The sequence below is a fragment of the Fringilla coelebs genome (genome assembly GCF_963513975.1).
Source record: "Fringilla coelebs genome assembly, chromosome: 6".
Taxonomy (NCBI): domain Eukaryota; kingdom Metazoa; phylum Chordata; class Aves; order Passeriformes; family Fringillidae; genus Fringilla; species Fringilla coelebs.
In genome coordinates, this window is record NC_140034.1 from 54,283,716 (window position 1) to 54,298,276 (window position 14,561).

Here is a 14,561-nt window from a genome sequence, read left to right on the forward strand (position 1 = left end):
GACATATTGTCCCATCTTCTGGATGTATTTTTGAATAGTCATATCTGCTACAACTACTGATGTTTGGGGTACCTCCTGGGAAAAGGGCATTCCATAAAGCATCTCATAGGCAGAAAGTCCCATGTCTGCATTTGGAAGTGTTCTTATATTAAGTAATGCTAAAGGTAAACATTTTACCCATGACATTTGGGTCTCAATCATCAATTTTGTTAATTGTTGTTTTATAGTTTGGTTCATTCTTTCCACCCTCCCAGAGCTCTGGGGGTGCCAAGGGGTGTGATATTCCCAGGAAATACCCATGGCTTGTGTTACTCCTTTTATAATACTGGAAGTAAAATGGGAGCCCTAATCAGAATCTGTGGCCCTAATAACCCCAAATCAGGGAATAATTTGTTCCAGCAATATTTTAACTACAAACTTTGCCGTGGCTTGGGCAGCCGGGTAGGCCTCCACCCAATGAGTTAGTTGATCTACTAATACCAACAAGTATTTCCATCTGCCCACCCTTGGTAGTTCAGTATAAACCACCTGAACCCTTTCAAATGGTCGGTAGGCTATTTTTCTACCACTGGTTGGAGCCTGTCTCATTACCTTTTTGTTAACTTTTTGACAAGTCAAACACCCCTGTGTTATTTGTTTTGCTATTTCAAAAATTCCAATACATCCATATTTTAAAAAATGATCACATAAGGCTTTTGTTCCCCAATGAGTACGCTGGTGTAACTGGCTCAGAATCCTTCGAGCATAAGCCTTAGGTAAAATCTCTCTTCCATCTGGGAGTACCCACTTTCCCTGCTCTTTCTTAGCTTCCAATCTTTTTATAACTTCCTGCTCTTGAGTACTATAACTTTTTGGCAGTTCCTCCTGAATTTCTTCTATAGTGTTCAGCTGGATGGTCTCTTTTAATTTAAAAGCTGCCTCCTTTGCAGCTTCATCAGCTGTGTTAGTTCCTCTTACTAAGTAGCTTGACCCCCGCTGGTGACCTTTTACATGCACCACAGCTATTCTCTTGGGTCCTTTCAAGGCTTCAAGCACTCTAATTATTAACTCCTGATGGATCAGTTTCTTGCCTTGAGTGTTAATCAACCCCCTTTCCATCCAAATTTTTCCAAATGTGTGTACAATTCCAAAAGCATATTTTGAGTCTGTATAAATAGCCCCCACCTTATCCTTTAAAAGTTCTAAAGCTCGGTATAAAGCAAACGATTCACAAGCTTGAGCTGACCAGCTGGAACTGATTTTTCCTCTTTCTATTACAGACATGTTTTCCCCTTCTACAATAGCATATCCTGAATTGCATTTCCCTCCTATCACCCTGGACGAGCCACCGATAAAATATTTTTCCCCACCAGATAACTCTGTCTCACTCAAATCTGGTCTCACTTTTGTTTGTAATTCAATTAATTCTACACAGTTATGAGTGAGCTCTGCAGTTGGCTCCCCATAGAGAAATTGTGCAGGGTTCTGAGCAGGAGTGACCTAAAGTTCCAGTTCAGGGGAATGTATCAAGATAGCTTCATACTTTAAAATCCAGCTGTCAGTGAGCTGTCACTTCTCTGCTTTTTGATGCAATATGCTTCTAACGTTGTGGGGGGTATATACTACTAATGGAGCTCTGAATGTAATTTTTTTTTTTTTTTTTTTTTTTTTGCTTCTTCTACCAGAAGGGCTGTTGCTACTATAGCTTGCAAATATACTGGCCATGCCCAGCTGACAGGGTCCAGTAATTTTGAATAATACCTCACCGGCTTTCTGTCTCCTCCCCAATCCTGGGTGAGCACTCCATAAGCAGTTAATTTACCGATCTCCCCAGGAGTGAACCAGACATCCGGACATATTTTATTCTCATCCTGGTCCATCAATTTGTACAATTGTACCATTAATTGATCATTTTGAGGCTTAATCCCCATATTCAGAGATAAAATAAGGTCTCTACCCAGTGAATTTGCATTCTGCTTCCGAAACTAATAATAGATCACTAATATCCAATTTTCCTTTTGCTTCAATTAGTACTTGTTCAGTAATGGGAACCTTAAAGGCTTCCCCTTTTGCTCCAATTACTTGAGCTGTTTTCCCACTGATTTTGCATCCTTTTGGTAATCTTTGCACTGTTGATTTTTCAGCACCTGTATCTACTAAAAATGTACATTCTTCACCCTGGGGGACCTATCTTTAATTTTATCAAGGGCTCTTGTGATGTTCTGGTCCCCAGTAAATAGAGCCCCTGACACCTCCAATCTTCTGCAAACAGTTTTTGGTCTGCTTCTCATTTCTTGCAAAACCTTGTAACATGACCTTCAACCCCACAGTAAAAGTAGGTAGGTCTTTTCGAACCATGACCTGTTATTTTTTCGGGTGGTTTTAGCATTTCCTGAAGATGCACCGCCCTTCTGAACCTCTTTTACTGCAGCCACAAAAACCTTAGCTTGAACTTTTGCCTTCTCTTCATTACATAAACTTTCTGCGCTTCCCTTAACAATTCCTGTAAATCTCTCTCCTGCCAGCCATCCAACTTTTCAACTTTCCTCCTAATATCCTCCCATGATTTTGCCACAAACTGAGTTTTGATTAACATTTCCCCCACAGCTGTATCAGGATCCTGTTCTGAGTTTTTAATGCATACAGGGGAGTAGGCCAGGACGTATGCCACAAAGCGGCATAATTGCTTTCTTCTTGGTTAACAGGGTCCTTTTTATTTACATAGGCATTCAAGGCCTGACAGATCCACCCTTCAGACAACTCATACATTGGCCAATATGAATTATCAGGTCGTCTAATTTCCCTAGTCCATTCTACCATACAATATGGTATCATTTTCTCCTTACTTTTTCCTCTCCGGTTTTCACATTTATTCCATGATTTTAACATTACCCTAAGGGGGCTCTGCTTGGGGTATATCTGGCAAAATGCTCCCTCTTTTTCCAGTACCTTCAGTACCTCTATTTTCCTGCTGGTTTATACCAGCTCCTGGGTTCTTGCTTTCGCATTTACCCATTTTATCCTAACAGGTGTTCCCTCAATTTGCCTCAACCACACTTGTTCAGACCTTGGTCCCTTTTTGTCAAGGAATTTTCTAATAAAAAGTCCCTTCTACCAGTACCGCCTCCTGCCTCTGATGTTCTAAAGAACAAAAATCCCCCTTAACTATTATCTCGTCTCACGCCCGACCTTTTATATACCGAAAATCCTACTTCATTCACTTCGTTCCTTCACCTGCCGTTCCCCTCGCGAGGAGACGAAACCAAGGTTAGAAGAACTCCAGGATCACTTCGTGACTAGGTCACGTCCCACACACACACACCATTCACACTCTTACACTCGCACACCTGTTATTATCCCACCTAACCAAGCGATACTTACAGCCTCCTTTTCTCGCCTGGGTCTTCGTGCATGAGTTATTACAGGTGAATTTACTGCAATCTACTCCGGGAGCTCAAAATTCTTTGCTCATAAGTTACCTTAAAAAATTTCCTCTTCCCTGAAAGATTCCCCAGTCACTCAGGGCCACCGGAGGCAAAAAGCCTCCTGGTGGGGCGCCTCCCTGAGATCAGGAGTCTCCCTCAATGGATTTGGAAATTTCCCGGCCAACACACCAAATTTGTTAAAATAAGAAGCTTGACTAGGCCAATAGTCAAGCAACAATCAATTTATTAATTAATTATGGTAAAATATGAGCAAAACAGCGCTGGGTACAGTGGAGGCAGTTTTCCCACCAACTGCACGCCGATATTTGGGCTTACAGGTATTTATAGGGGTACTCAGAAACTTTCTCAGCAGTTTCTATTTCTAATTGTTTACATCACAATTCTATACACTATTGTGATTTTAGTTTTTCTCAGGATGCGTCCCAAAAAAAGAGGACTCCTAGATGGTGGTGGCAGCCTCCGAGATGTTGGTCCAGTTTCCGCAAGGACAATGACAAATCCCATCTGGTGAAGTCCAGCTCCCCAGATGTGGGTCCCCCTTGTTATTACAAGGACTATCAGTGATGTCCAGCTTCCCTTGGTGAAGTTGTGAATCCTTGAGATGATGTCCATCTTCCTTTCTCAAGCTGTTTTTCTCAGGTTTGTTAAGGAGTGAGATACGCACATTTCCTTTCTATACATTCCAAAGCTATAGTTTCAAGGATACAAACAATATTCCAAAATTATACCTAAAAAGGTTACCATTGCAGCACTCTTTAAGGCCTGTCTACAAGCAAAGAGCAACATCCTGAATGCTGTAATTCAAATGCTCCTAAATCAATCCAGGTTAATTGCAAACACAGGCTAGGTTCAAGGGCCTTCTTCCATGCTTTACTTTCCTCAGTTATTATTCGAATTTGCAGCCGTCCCATGGTTGGTGCTCACACATATCACAATCACAAATACACACATTTCCTTCCTGTGCCAGACATGAAACACAGCTTTGTATTTCACAAGTGGAAGGGATCAACAGGCTCAGGCCTCTCTGTCCATGGCAGGATCATTGTTGTGGGCAGTGTTTTCTTCTGGCTCCTCAAAGACCCTCTGGAGGGAGAGCTGGAGGGACCCCATGGAGCAGGGCCTCCAGCACCTCCCTGCCAAGAAGCAAATGATGGGATTGATGCTGCTGTGGATGCAGGCGAGCAGGAAAGCCACCTGGGAGGGCACAATGGCGTAACCAAACTGCTGCAGTAAGTTCCAGAGGCTGGGGCAGAGTGAAGAGCACGATGAGGCAGATAACAATGTCGAGTCTCTTGGGCTGCTGCTGCTGGGAGCCAGGCTTGAAATGAGTGAAGAGGATTGTGCTGGAAATGAGCATGAAGGGAGCCCAGAGGAAGAGGTTGAAGGTGTATATGGAGATGAGACACTCCCAGCAGTACTCAGATAGCTGGAACATGCACAGAGAAATCATGGTGGCAAAGACAGTGATGAGAGTGATGAAGAAGGCCGCGAGCAGGGCATGCATCTCCTTCAACAGCTGCTGGGGATGGTGGCAGCAGTGCCAGAGCGGGCAGTGGATGGATCTGCACCTCTGGATGCTGATGAATGTCAGTGTGTACAGCCACAAGCTGTAGGACACCTGTGACACCCTGAAAAGCAACCACACATACCACAAGGGCATGATGATGGAGCAGGACACATCCTCCAGCAGGAAGAGCAGAGTGGAGGGGACCAGAAAGAGGAGGAAGAGGAAGTCCAAAAGAGTCAGCATGAGGATGTAAAGAATGGTGCTGTTCCTGTACAAACCGCAGGAGCCAAGGAGGCAGAGCACAGCCCCGTTCCCAGCCAGCCCACAGAGGCAGATGAGCAGGGTCACACTGTGTATGGCCACGCTGGTGACATCTGCCTCACAGAGATTGTCTCCTTCAGTGGGTGAGGCCAGAGGTTGTGACATGGTGCTCAGCTCCTGGCTGTGGTCAGAGTGGATGGGCAGTCAGTGCTTGGAGAATCCAGGGATGGACCATGCGGCTCCTCATCAGCTCCCTGCCGTGGGAAGGGTTCAGTGGGGAGGAGTGAGATGGGCTGGGGAGGAGGGCAGTGGAAATTGTGGGGTGGCAGAGGTAGGCAGTGTGCTTGGAGTGTTCAGCAGGAGATGCAGAAGGGAAGAGTGCAGAGCAGAGGAGGGAAGATATGGGGAGGGCACTGGGGTCACCGGGAGAGGGTGGCAGGAGCAGAGCAGCTGCTGGAGAAGAGGAAGGTGAGGTAGGGAGGAAGGCAAACATTGCACTGACCTGTTCCCTGTGGGGCAGCAGCAGGCAAAGGGGTCTGTGCAGATCAGCGGCGCTCCCTGGTACCTCTTGCTCCTTTGGGATCTGTGTCCTAAAGCGGCTCCTGCCAGGTCAGGGACATGAAGGAGAAAGTGCCCAGGTCACCAGGAGCTCCCCATTCCTGACCTGCTGGCTCCTCTCTGTGCCCTGTCCTGGTGTTGTTTCCCAAGACTCGGTGGAGTTGCGGCAGAGTAGGAAATTGCATCTTTGGCTAAGTCAGAATTTCACTTCTTTGGAGTTCTTTGTCTTGATTTTTTCTCCTGCCATAGAGGAAGTGGCTCAACATGCAGATTTCTATGAATGGCTCCTCCTTTCCTCCTGATTAGAAACACTCTTTCAAATGGGACATTCTCCAAATGCTTTCCCTCTCTCAGCAGGATTCTGCCATTCCTCATTTATCTGCCCTGAGGGGTCTCTGTCCCTCCAGCAGCAGGGAGCTGCTCTTGTGGCTGGTGGCACTGGAATGCTGGCAGTGCTGAAGTGCTCACAGCACTGTGCAAGCATCTGGGTGCTTCTCAGAAACAGCTCCCATTCTGGGAAGAGGCCCGGGATCATTGCCAAAATTTTCCCTGGCCCCAAGAAAGCAACCTGAGCTGAGAATTCCCATTTCTGTCATTCCAATGCAGGCTCACACAGCCTAAGGAAAGGACAGCACTCAGTTGCTTGCAGCCAGGTCATCAGCACTTAGAGCCCACCCTAATTACTGCCAATCCCCCTGATGATGCAATGAAAGCTATCAGGGACCAAGTTTTGGGATGCTGTGATCCCCTTTCCAGCTCCTCATTAGGGCTCATCCACCTTCTCCTCGGACTTTGGAGCTCTTGTATTTGTTTTTACCTGACCCCAGCCCTCTGGGCAACCTGTGCCAGGCCCTCACCACCCTCACAGGGAAGGATTTCTTCCCAATATCCAATCTCACCCCACCCTCTGTCAGTGGGAAGCCATTCTCCCTTGTCCTGTCACTCCATGCCCTCATCCAAAGTCCCTCTCCAACTCTTCTGGAGCCCCATCAGCTCCTGGATTATCACTGGCTGTGGGTTTATATACAAATCACAAACGGGACGGGACTGCTGTGGAACGTGCCTTGAGCTGTTTTATTTTTCAGCATCAGTCTCATTGCACGGTTCGGACAATGGGAAGATGCCAGCAGCTCACATCCCAGGCAGCAGGCCAAGAACTTAATGTTACAACTTACTTTATAAGCTTTTTGACCAATCTCACAAATCAGAAGCACACTGACAGTGGTTCTATCCAGCTGCTATAAGCATACGTACCTTTGGTTAAAACAATGCCTGCTGATTTGGAATACAATTCCTGCTTGTAAGCCTTAAAACACAACACACAGCTCCATTATTAGGCTCCAAACTTCCTAATATCTTGCTAGATAAACTTTTCTACAGCTTAGGGAGTTATTCTAGACAAGCGTTAATACACAGACCATTGTTCTATTTGTCCTTGCTTTTCTACTTTTTAAATAATTTTTCCACTGACCTACTTCATGTCTACTGCTTGGCTCCAATCACAGTTCTGTTGTCTCCCAGGCCTGCCTTTTGCAGCTATACCAAAACCATCTGATTTTGTGGATTCCCACACTGGATCATGAAGTTTTTGCCTTTGAGAGGATTGGGCTGGTGAGGGATTGTTAGATTCCATAGCTGGGGACACAAACAGGGTGTCAGCAGGGAGAGAGGTGACAGTTCTGGTCCCAGGGCCAGCAGTTTCCAGGAGGAGCATCCCAGATCCCTGAGGCACATGTCAGGCTGGGAAGGAATCATCTCACCTCACCTTTCTAGGAATTATTTGGAATTCACTGTAGGCTGCTGTCTGAATCCCAAGGGAGTGTAAAAGATGACTCAGATGAAACCTGCAGCTTTCTAGGGTTTAAGCCAAGAGAGCAGCACAGATTTGCCTCTTCTCAGAAGAGATGACTTTGCTGATATCCCAAATCATCCCTCTGCTGTGTGCCTGTGCTCCAGCTCATGCACAGAATTGATTATTGCATGAATCCTCTTGGAAAACTGTGTGCTAAAGGTCCAGTGCCACTGAAATTGTGGTATACAAATGGGAAAATTAGATTTGAATCAGAAATCAAAGTTTACCAGCACATTTATAGTGCAGGGGCCTAAGGATCCAGGCACAGGAAAGAGAGGGGGCAAGTTCAGGCAGTTCAAAAGACAAGATTTTGGGATTGGAGTTGCTTTAAACATGAAGGAAGAGGCTGAGATGGAGACCAAGTGCCTTGGCCACAGGTGTGGTTGCTGAGGCTCTCTCCTGTTGCTCATTTGCTGGGCAGAGTGCAGAGCAGATGAGGAGCAGAGCCCTGCTCCCGTGGCAGGCTCTGGAGCAGCTGCCTGTGTGTGAGAGCCCTGGAGAACACGAGGCAGCACGGAGAGCAGGGGCTGTGGCAGGAGCTGGGACAGAGCCCGCGCCGGGCGCTGCTGGGGCTCAGCCGCCCTTGGGCTGCGCTCCCCTTTCCCAAGGGACCATTGCAGGGAGCCTCCTGAAGATCCCGGCCAGGGACAGCAGCTGGAGGGTGGAGGTGAGGGGAGTGCACTGCGGGGAAGTTCTCCAGGCTGCCAGAGGAAACGAGGTCAGACTCTTCTCTTCCACCTTAATCAGGGCCCCCTCTTTGGGTGGAACCTGGGTATGGATTGTGGGGGCAGAACTGAGGTCTGTAGGGAATAAAAAGCCATAAATAGTGTGGGAAAAGGGAGGGAATTTGAAATGGGTGTCCTGCTGAAGGCATCCAGCAGCTCAGTGATATCAGCTGACACCTGAGAGTCCAGCTCAGATCCATCCCAAAGCCATTTGCTCTCTGATATCTCCATGGGCAATTCCTTCCTTCTCCAATTGTTTTCCTGCTCCAGCTCTGTCCTGCCCACAGCCAGGAAGGAGGTATCTCCTGGCTTTTGTGCCAGGCACAGCAGGCCAGGCTCCCACATCCTACTTGCCCTCTGTCCTGTCCCTCAGCCCTCCCTGTGCTGCTCCACATGGAAGCTGTGGCTGGGAAAAGATGGGAAAAGCCACGTTTGGGGGACAGCAGCGTTGCTCTGGTGTCTCTGTTGGTCACCCCTCCAGCTGTGTGAGGGGAGCAGAAGCAGCAGAGGTGTCACCAGGAGCACTTTGTGCCCTGCCACGGAGGGAGCCAGCCCTGCCTGCTGGAGCCAGCCCGGTGGGAAGGCATCCAAGGGGAGCTGGGATGAGGAGAGCCAGGACAGCTGGAGGCAGTGTGCCAACAGGCAGTGGAGCAAAGTGCCTGTCACGCTGCTGCTGCTGCTGCTGTGCCTGTGTGGGATGGTGGGAATGGGGCTGTGCTCTGGCTCCTCGGCCAGGAGCAGTGCCCACCCTCTGATTTACTTCCTGCTGGGAGCTGTGCAAAGGAATTCACCCCCTCTGGTAGTGCTGCCTTCCAGAGGGCTTTTGGGGATGTGCCAGTGCCAGGGAATAGGGACAACACAGTGGAATCATCATCAAGTGGAATCATCATGAATGAAAGACATCATGAAACAGAGCCATAAAATATCCAGAGTTGGGAGGGATCCACAAGGATCATGGAGTTGAGCTCCTGGCCCTGCACTGGACATCCCAACAATCCCAGCCTGTGCCTGAGAGCATTGTCCAAATGCTCCTTGAGCTCTGCCAGGCTGGTGCTGTGTGCAGCAGGGGAACACCTGCCTGGGGTGGATGCTGAATGACGTGAGGAATCCTCATGGAATGGTTTGTGTTGGAAGAACCATAGAGATCATCTCATTCCATCTTTTCTTCTGCCATCGGCAAGGACACAAAGGAAAACTTTTGCTTTGAAATCTTTGCTCTTTTGAAAGGAAGCTCAGGTGGGGAGTGGCCTGGGTGACACTGGAGACCAGAAGGGGCAGGGAAGTAGAAAAAGTACATTGGAAGATCATGATCCTCCTGCACTTTGCCTTGGGACGACCCCCCTGGCTGAGTTGTTCTCTCCAGGATAGGAGGTTCCGTGGAAAGTTTCTGCTTTCCAATGGAAAGGCAAACAGGCGAAAGGGAGAGAAAAACCCTCTCAGATGTCAAAGTCTCTCTCTCATGTGTGTCGCCAAAGCCTGACTCACCACCCATGGCTTTCTCTCTCACTTCCCTTTCCTGAACCAGTGGCACGTTTCTTTCCCCTGGATTTAAGGCAGTGGGAAAAGGAGGGACAACTTCCCCCTGAACAAGGGCTCTGGCTGCTGCCCAGGTCTCTCCCAGGAGGAATGAGGAGCTCTTGGCACTGCCAACATCATCCCAAGCCTTGCAGGCACGTGCCTTAGGAAGGGCTCTGGTATGAGACAGGAACCTGCCCTGCTCACAGACCAGCCAGAGGCTTTAGAATGGGATAAAAGAAGGAAATGAGCCATTTTGGACACTGTTTAACAGAGACAGGCCCTGCAGTGAAACCTGGATATTGTTTCTTCAATAAATATTGGAACTACCACAGTGCAAGGAAACAAAAACCATGAATCCAAATCTGCCTGAGGGGTGGTTCCAGAATGACAGAGATCAGGACAGGCTGGGCTGTGGCTGAAGCTGCTGTGCAGAGTGGCTGTGCAGCTCCTCCTGAGGGTGGCCAGGTTCAGGATGGAGGTGGTCCAGGGCTTCCTTGGGCACTGATGCTGGGGAACCAGAGGATGGATGGCCCCATTGTGCAGAAGAGCAGCACAACCCCCTCATCTCTGTGCAATTAAATGGTCCAAGCATCTGGTGATGGGAATTTCCATATTCCATGTGCTTTCTGCTACAGGCACAGGAGTTCAGTGGAGTTCACTATCAACCCTGCACTTTACTCAGAAGGATTTAATTCTGGGATTCATAAATGTGACAAATTCCCACTGAAAGGATAAGGGAATGTTGCTGTCCCTCCCCAACTCTCCCAGCTCTGGTGTCCCTTCCCATCAGCTGGGAATGCAGGGCTGGCTCTGCTGGACAGAAGGGGAAGGATGCTCCCTGTGATCCCAACCCCTCTCCTGCCATTGGGAGGCACCAGCCCCGCAGGGATTTGGGAAGTCACCGCCAGCCTGTGCTGGGTGTGTCCCCAGGGATTAGGGTGTCCCATTCTTTGCAGGCAAGAGCTCCCTGAAAACACTATGGAACTCATCTGCTGAGCCAAAGGAGATGGAGTTCATTCCCTGGGGCTGAGGCCATGAGGGTCATTTCATGGGGAACAGAGCTGGGGAACTGAGCCCAGCTGCACTTGGAGCCATGTGGATGCAGGAGGGAGGAGGAAAGCCATGCTCCAGTGTGCTCCCTGCAGAGCATGCCACAAAAATGACCCAAGGCAATGCTCCTGCTCCCTTCTTCTGCAGGAATACAGCACCACGGGAATGGTGATCTTGTCACATGCATATGTTCTGAACAATCTCTTTGCCCAGGATTTTTCTCCTGGGAAATAGAGAAGCCTTCGAGAAAAAGGAAAACAATTTCATCTCATTCGCTTCTGCTGTGTTTTGCCTCTTTTCAAATGTGTTTGGCAACTGTTTATCACACAGGTGATTTTTTCATTGGTTTCTGCCTTGAGTTGTTTTGAGGCAAGGGCCAACTTGGGCCAAGCTGTTTCGGGACTCTGAAGGGTCCTGAATTTTCATTATTAACTTTTCAGCATTCTGTAAGTATCCTTTCTGTATTCTTTAGTATTGTTTAGCTTTGTATTTTTTAATATAACATAGTATCATAAAATAATAAATTAGCCTCCTGAGAAGATGGAGTCAGATTCATCATTCCTTCCTTTGTCTGGGCACCCTGCAAATACAATATGATCCTGTGGATATTGATTAATCAGGAGGCTCAAGGAGACCTTCAGCCACTCTCCTGGGTTCATCAGCAGAGCGGTGGAAGGGATCAACATGCTCAGACCCCCGTGTCCATGGCAGGATCATTTCTGCGGGCTGCTTTTTCTTTTGGTTTTTCAAAGACCCTCTGGAGGGAGAGCCAGAGGGACCCCATGGAGAAGGGCCTCCAGTGCTGCCCTGCCAAGAAGTAGATGAAGGGTTTGATGCTGCTGTGGATGCAGGTGAGCAGGAAAACAACCTGAGAGGACACAGCGATGTAACCGAGCTGCTGCAGGAAATTCCAGATGCTGAGGAGGAGAGGGAAGAGCACAATGACGAAGATAATGATGTCACGCCTGTTGGGTTGCTGCTGCTGGGAGCTCCACTTGGCCTTAAGGAAATCCACTGTGCAGGAAATGAGCATGGGTGCAGCAAAGAGGAGCAGCATGATGGCGTTCATGGAGATGAGAGCTGCCCGGCAGTGCTCCTGATCGTGTGATGGGCACAGCAATGTCACTGTGGGAATGACAGTGAAGAGAGCAAGGAAGGCCCAGGATTGGACAGCGTCCAGCACCCAATACAGGCGCTTGGGAAGGTCCCAGCGGCAGCAGAGCAAGCAGAGCTTGTCCATATATACAGTAGGTGTCCTAGACATCAGCCATAACAGCGCCCAGTAGTGCGAGACCACTGACAGCTGGAAAAGGAAATTCAGGTACATCAGGGGCACTATAGGAGAGCAGGATATGTCCTCCACCAGGAAGAGGAGGGTGCAGGGGACTGTGAAGAGAAGGAAGAGGAAGTCGACAACAGCCATATCAAAGATGCCAGAGTTCTACTTTTCAGGGTTAGGAACCAGATGACAGCCTGTTCCCAGCCAGCCCAGAGAGGCAGATGAGCAGTGTCACACTGTGTATGGCCACACTGGTGACATCTGTCTCACACAGATCATCTTCTTCAGTGGGTGACGCAGGAGATGGGAACACAGTGCCCACCTCCATGGATGGACGCTGGGCAGGCAGTGGGATGTGGCCTGGCTGTGGTTAGAGTGGATGGGCAGTCAGTGCTTGGAGAATCCAGGGATGGACCATGTGGCTCCTCAGCAGCTCCCTGCAGTGAAAAGGATTCAGTGGGGAGGAGTGAGATGTGCAGGCGAGGAGGGCAGTGGAAAAGGTGGGGTGGGAGGGTTTGGCTGGTGTGCAGGGGATTGATAAATAAGAGGGTATAAATGATGATTTAAAATCCATCCCTCAGGCCGTTTCAGTGTTTTGGAAATTTGAGTATGGTTCCATTTTAGAAATTGCTCTGGAGCTAGACTCTCACCCTTCCATGGCCCTTTTTCAGCTGATTTTAATCCCCCCCCAAATCCAACAGTTGGATATCCATAATTCTGTGGCAATTTCCTGCATTAGATCTACAAAAAGGTTCCTATTTGAAGTCAGAAAACCCCAATCACTATACTGCTGTTCTAACTGTTTGTATTGTTCGCTTAATTCATTTAGCTTTTCCTGTTCCATCCTCTTCTTTTTTGCTTCCGATTCTTGCTTCTCCAGTTTTTGAGTCATTTGTTTCATTCTGCTCTCTGGGTCCCTTCTTTCCCTACCCCTTACTCAACAAAAGGAGTTTGAGTATCGCAGACAAATTTGTTCATCGTCATCCTTGAGAAAGTTGGTTAACACGGGCCCATCCTTGGGAGAAACCTTTTGTCCATATTTTAAATTTTCTCCAACCCAGTAAAATTTGCCACCCATAGTGCACACTTTTAATTTGCTGTGGTCATAGCACACTTCACTAACTTGGGAATATGCCATAAATACTGATTCCCTGTTTCTCCCGGTCCAGACAGTATGATTGCATTTGTCACAGACAGCCAGAGCAATAGGCTCTGATCCTGCAGCTTGCTCATGGATTATGTGGAGCTCAGGAGTGACGCTATTAAGGCCCATTGCTTCGGGTGCAATGATCAATACAGTGAAAATAATCCTCAGGGAGTTTAACTCTCTACCTCTCTCAAGGCCCCTTGGGTTGCATCCAAGGGCCGAGATGTAGATCTTCTCGGTAGCAGAGTTTATACCTGATATCTTTTGTTTCATTTTTGCCTTTTGCCTCATGAGCCTTCAGTTCTCTCTTTATCATGGGAATGGCCCAATTCTTTTTAATTTGGGCTACTTGGCCCCTAAGTTAGGGGGTTGTGCGACTACAATAGGGTTGGTATATGTGCTTCCCCTTTTCCAGTGATATTTGGCTTCCTGCCACTCTCTTGCTTTTATTTGATATTTGCCAGGTATCCAATTGCCTTTGTCACACTCTTTTTTTCTAACTTGGCCTTTGGTACTTCCTGCAAATCAATTCCTGCTCGTGTCCCATGTACCCAAGTTTTCCACCAATTTTTATCACCTGTTTTAATATATCCTTTCCTTACTGCAGCCCACAATGTTTTATCAGTTTCTTTTTCTATTTCTTTTATACAATTTCGGCAGAGAGCATTAGGGATCTGTCCCCTTGGTAGGTTTGTATACCACAATTCTTCACACTCTATACACTTAAAGCAACCCCATGGATAACACTTGCAGTTTGGAGTAGTACATTCTACCTCTCGTGAGTACAATTGGTTTTGCAGCTTAAGGTAGGAGCGTTTTCGTGACATACATCAGTCTCTCTTTAACTTTACTTTCAGTTCTCCGGGGGTAGATGCAATTCTGCACTGGGCTTCAGAGACCGGCTCTGTCGGTGGCTCCTCTGTCCGTGGTTCCGCTGGGCCTTTGACGCGTGACGCGTTGGTCCAGCCCTTTTCCGCAGTTCGGACGGCGGTATCGGTGGTCAGCAGAGTTAAATATGGACCTTCCCACCTAGGAGACAAACTTCCTTCCTTCCAGCTTTTAATTAGTACCCAGTCACCTGGTTTTATTCGGTGTATGCTAAATCCTAGACGAGCTGATTGAGCAATTACCCCTTTTTCCCTTAGTTCTAGGACATATTGTCCCATCTTCTGGATGTATTTTTGAATAGTCATATCTGCTACAACTACTGATGTTTGGGGTACCTCCTGGGAAAAAGGC

The 14,561-nt window shown here is 47.9% G+C and overlaps 2 protein-coding genes across 2 annotated transcripts; both read right to left on the reverse strand.

Moving 5' to 3' along the window:
• Positions 1-4,439: 4,439 nt before the first annotated feature.
• Positions 4,440-5,358, reverse strand: LOC311155518 (mas-related G-protein coupled receptor member A7-like; the record flags this gene model as incomplete). The annotated part of the gene is given in 2 exon segments (XM_084208739.1): positions 4,440-4,671; positions 4,673-5,358. Coding segments are annotated over 2 exon segments (918 nt in total).
• A 6,226-nt stretch (positions 5,359-11,584) lies between these two features.
• Positions 11,585-12,503, reverse strand: LOC311155173 (mas-related G-protein coupled receptor member F-like; the record flags this gene model as incomplete). The annotated part of the gene is given in 3 exon segments (XM_084208104.1): positions 11,585-12,339; positions 12,342-12,371; positions 12,374-12,503. Coding segments are annotated over 3 exon segments (915 nt in total).
• Positions 12,504-14,561: the final 2,058 nt, after the last annotated feature.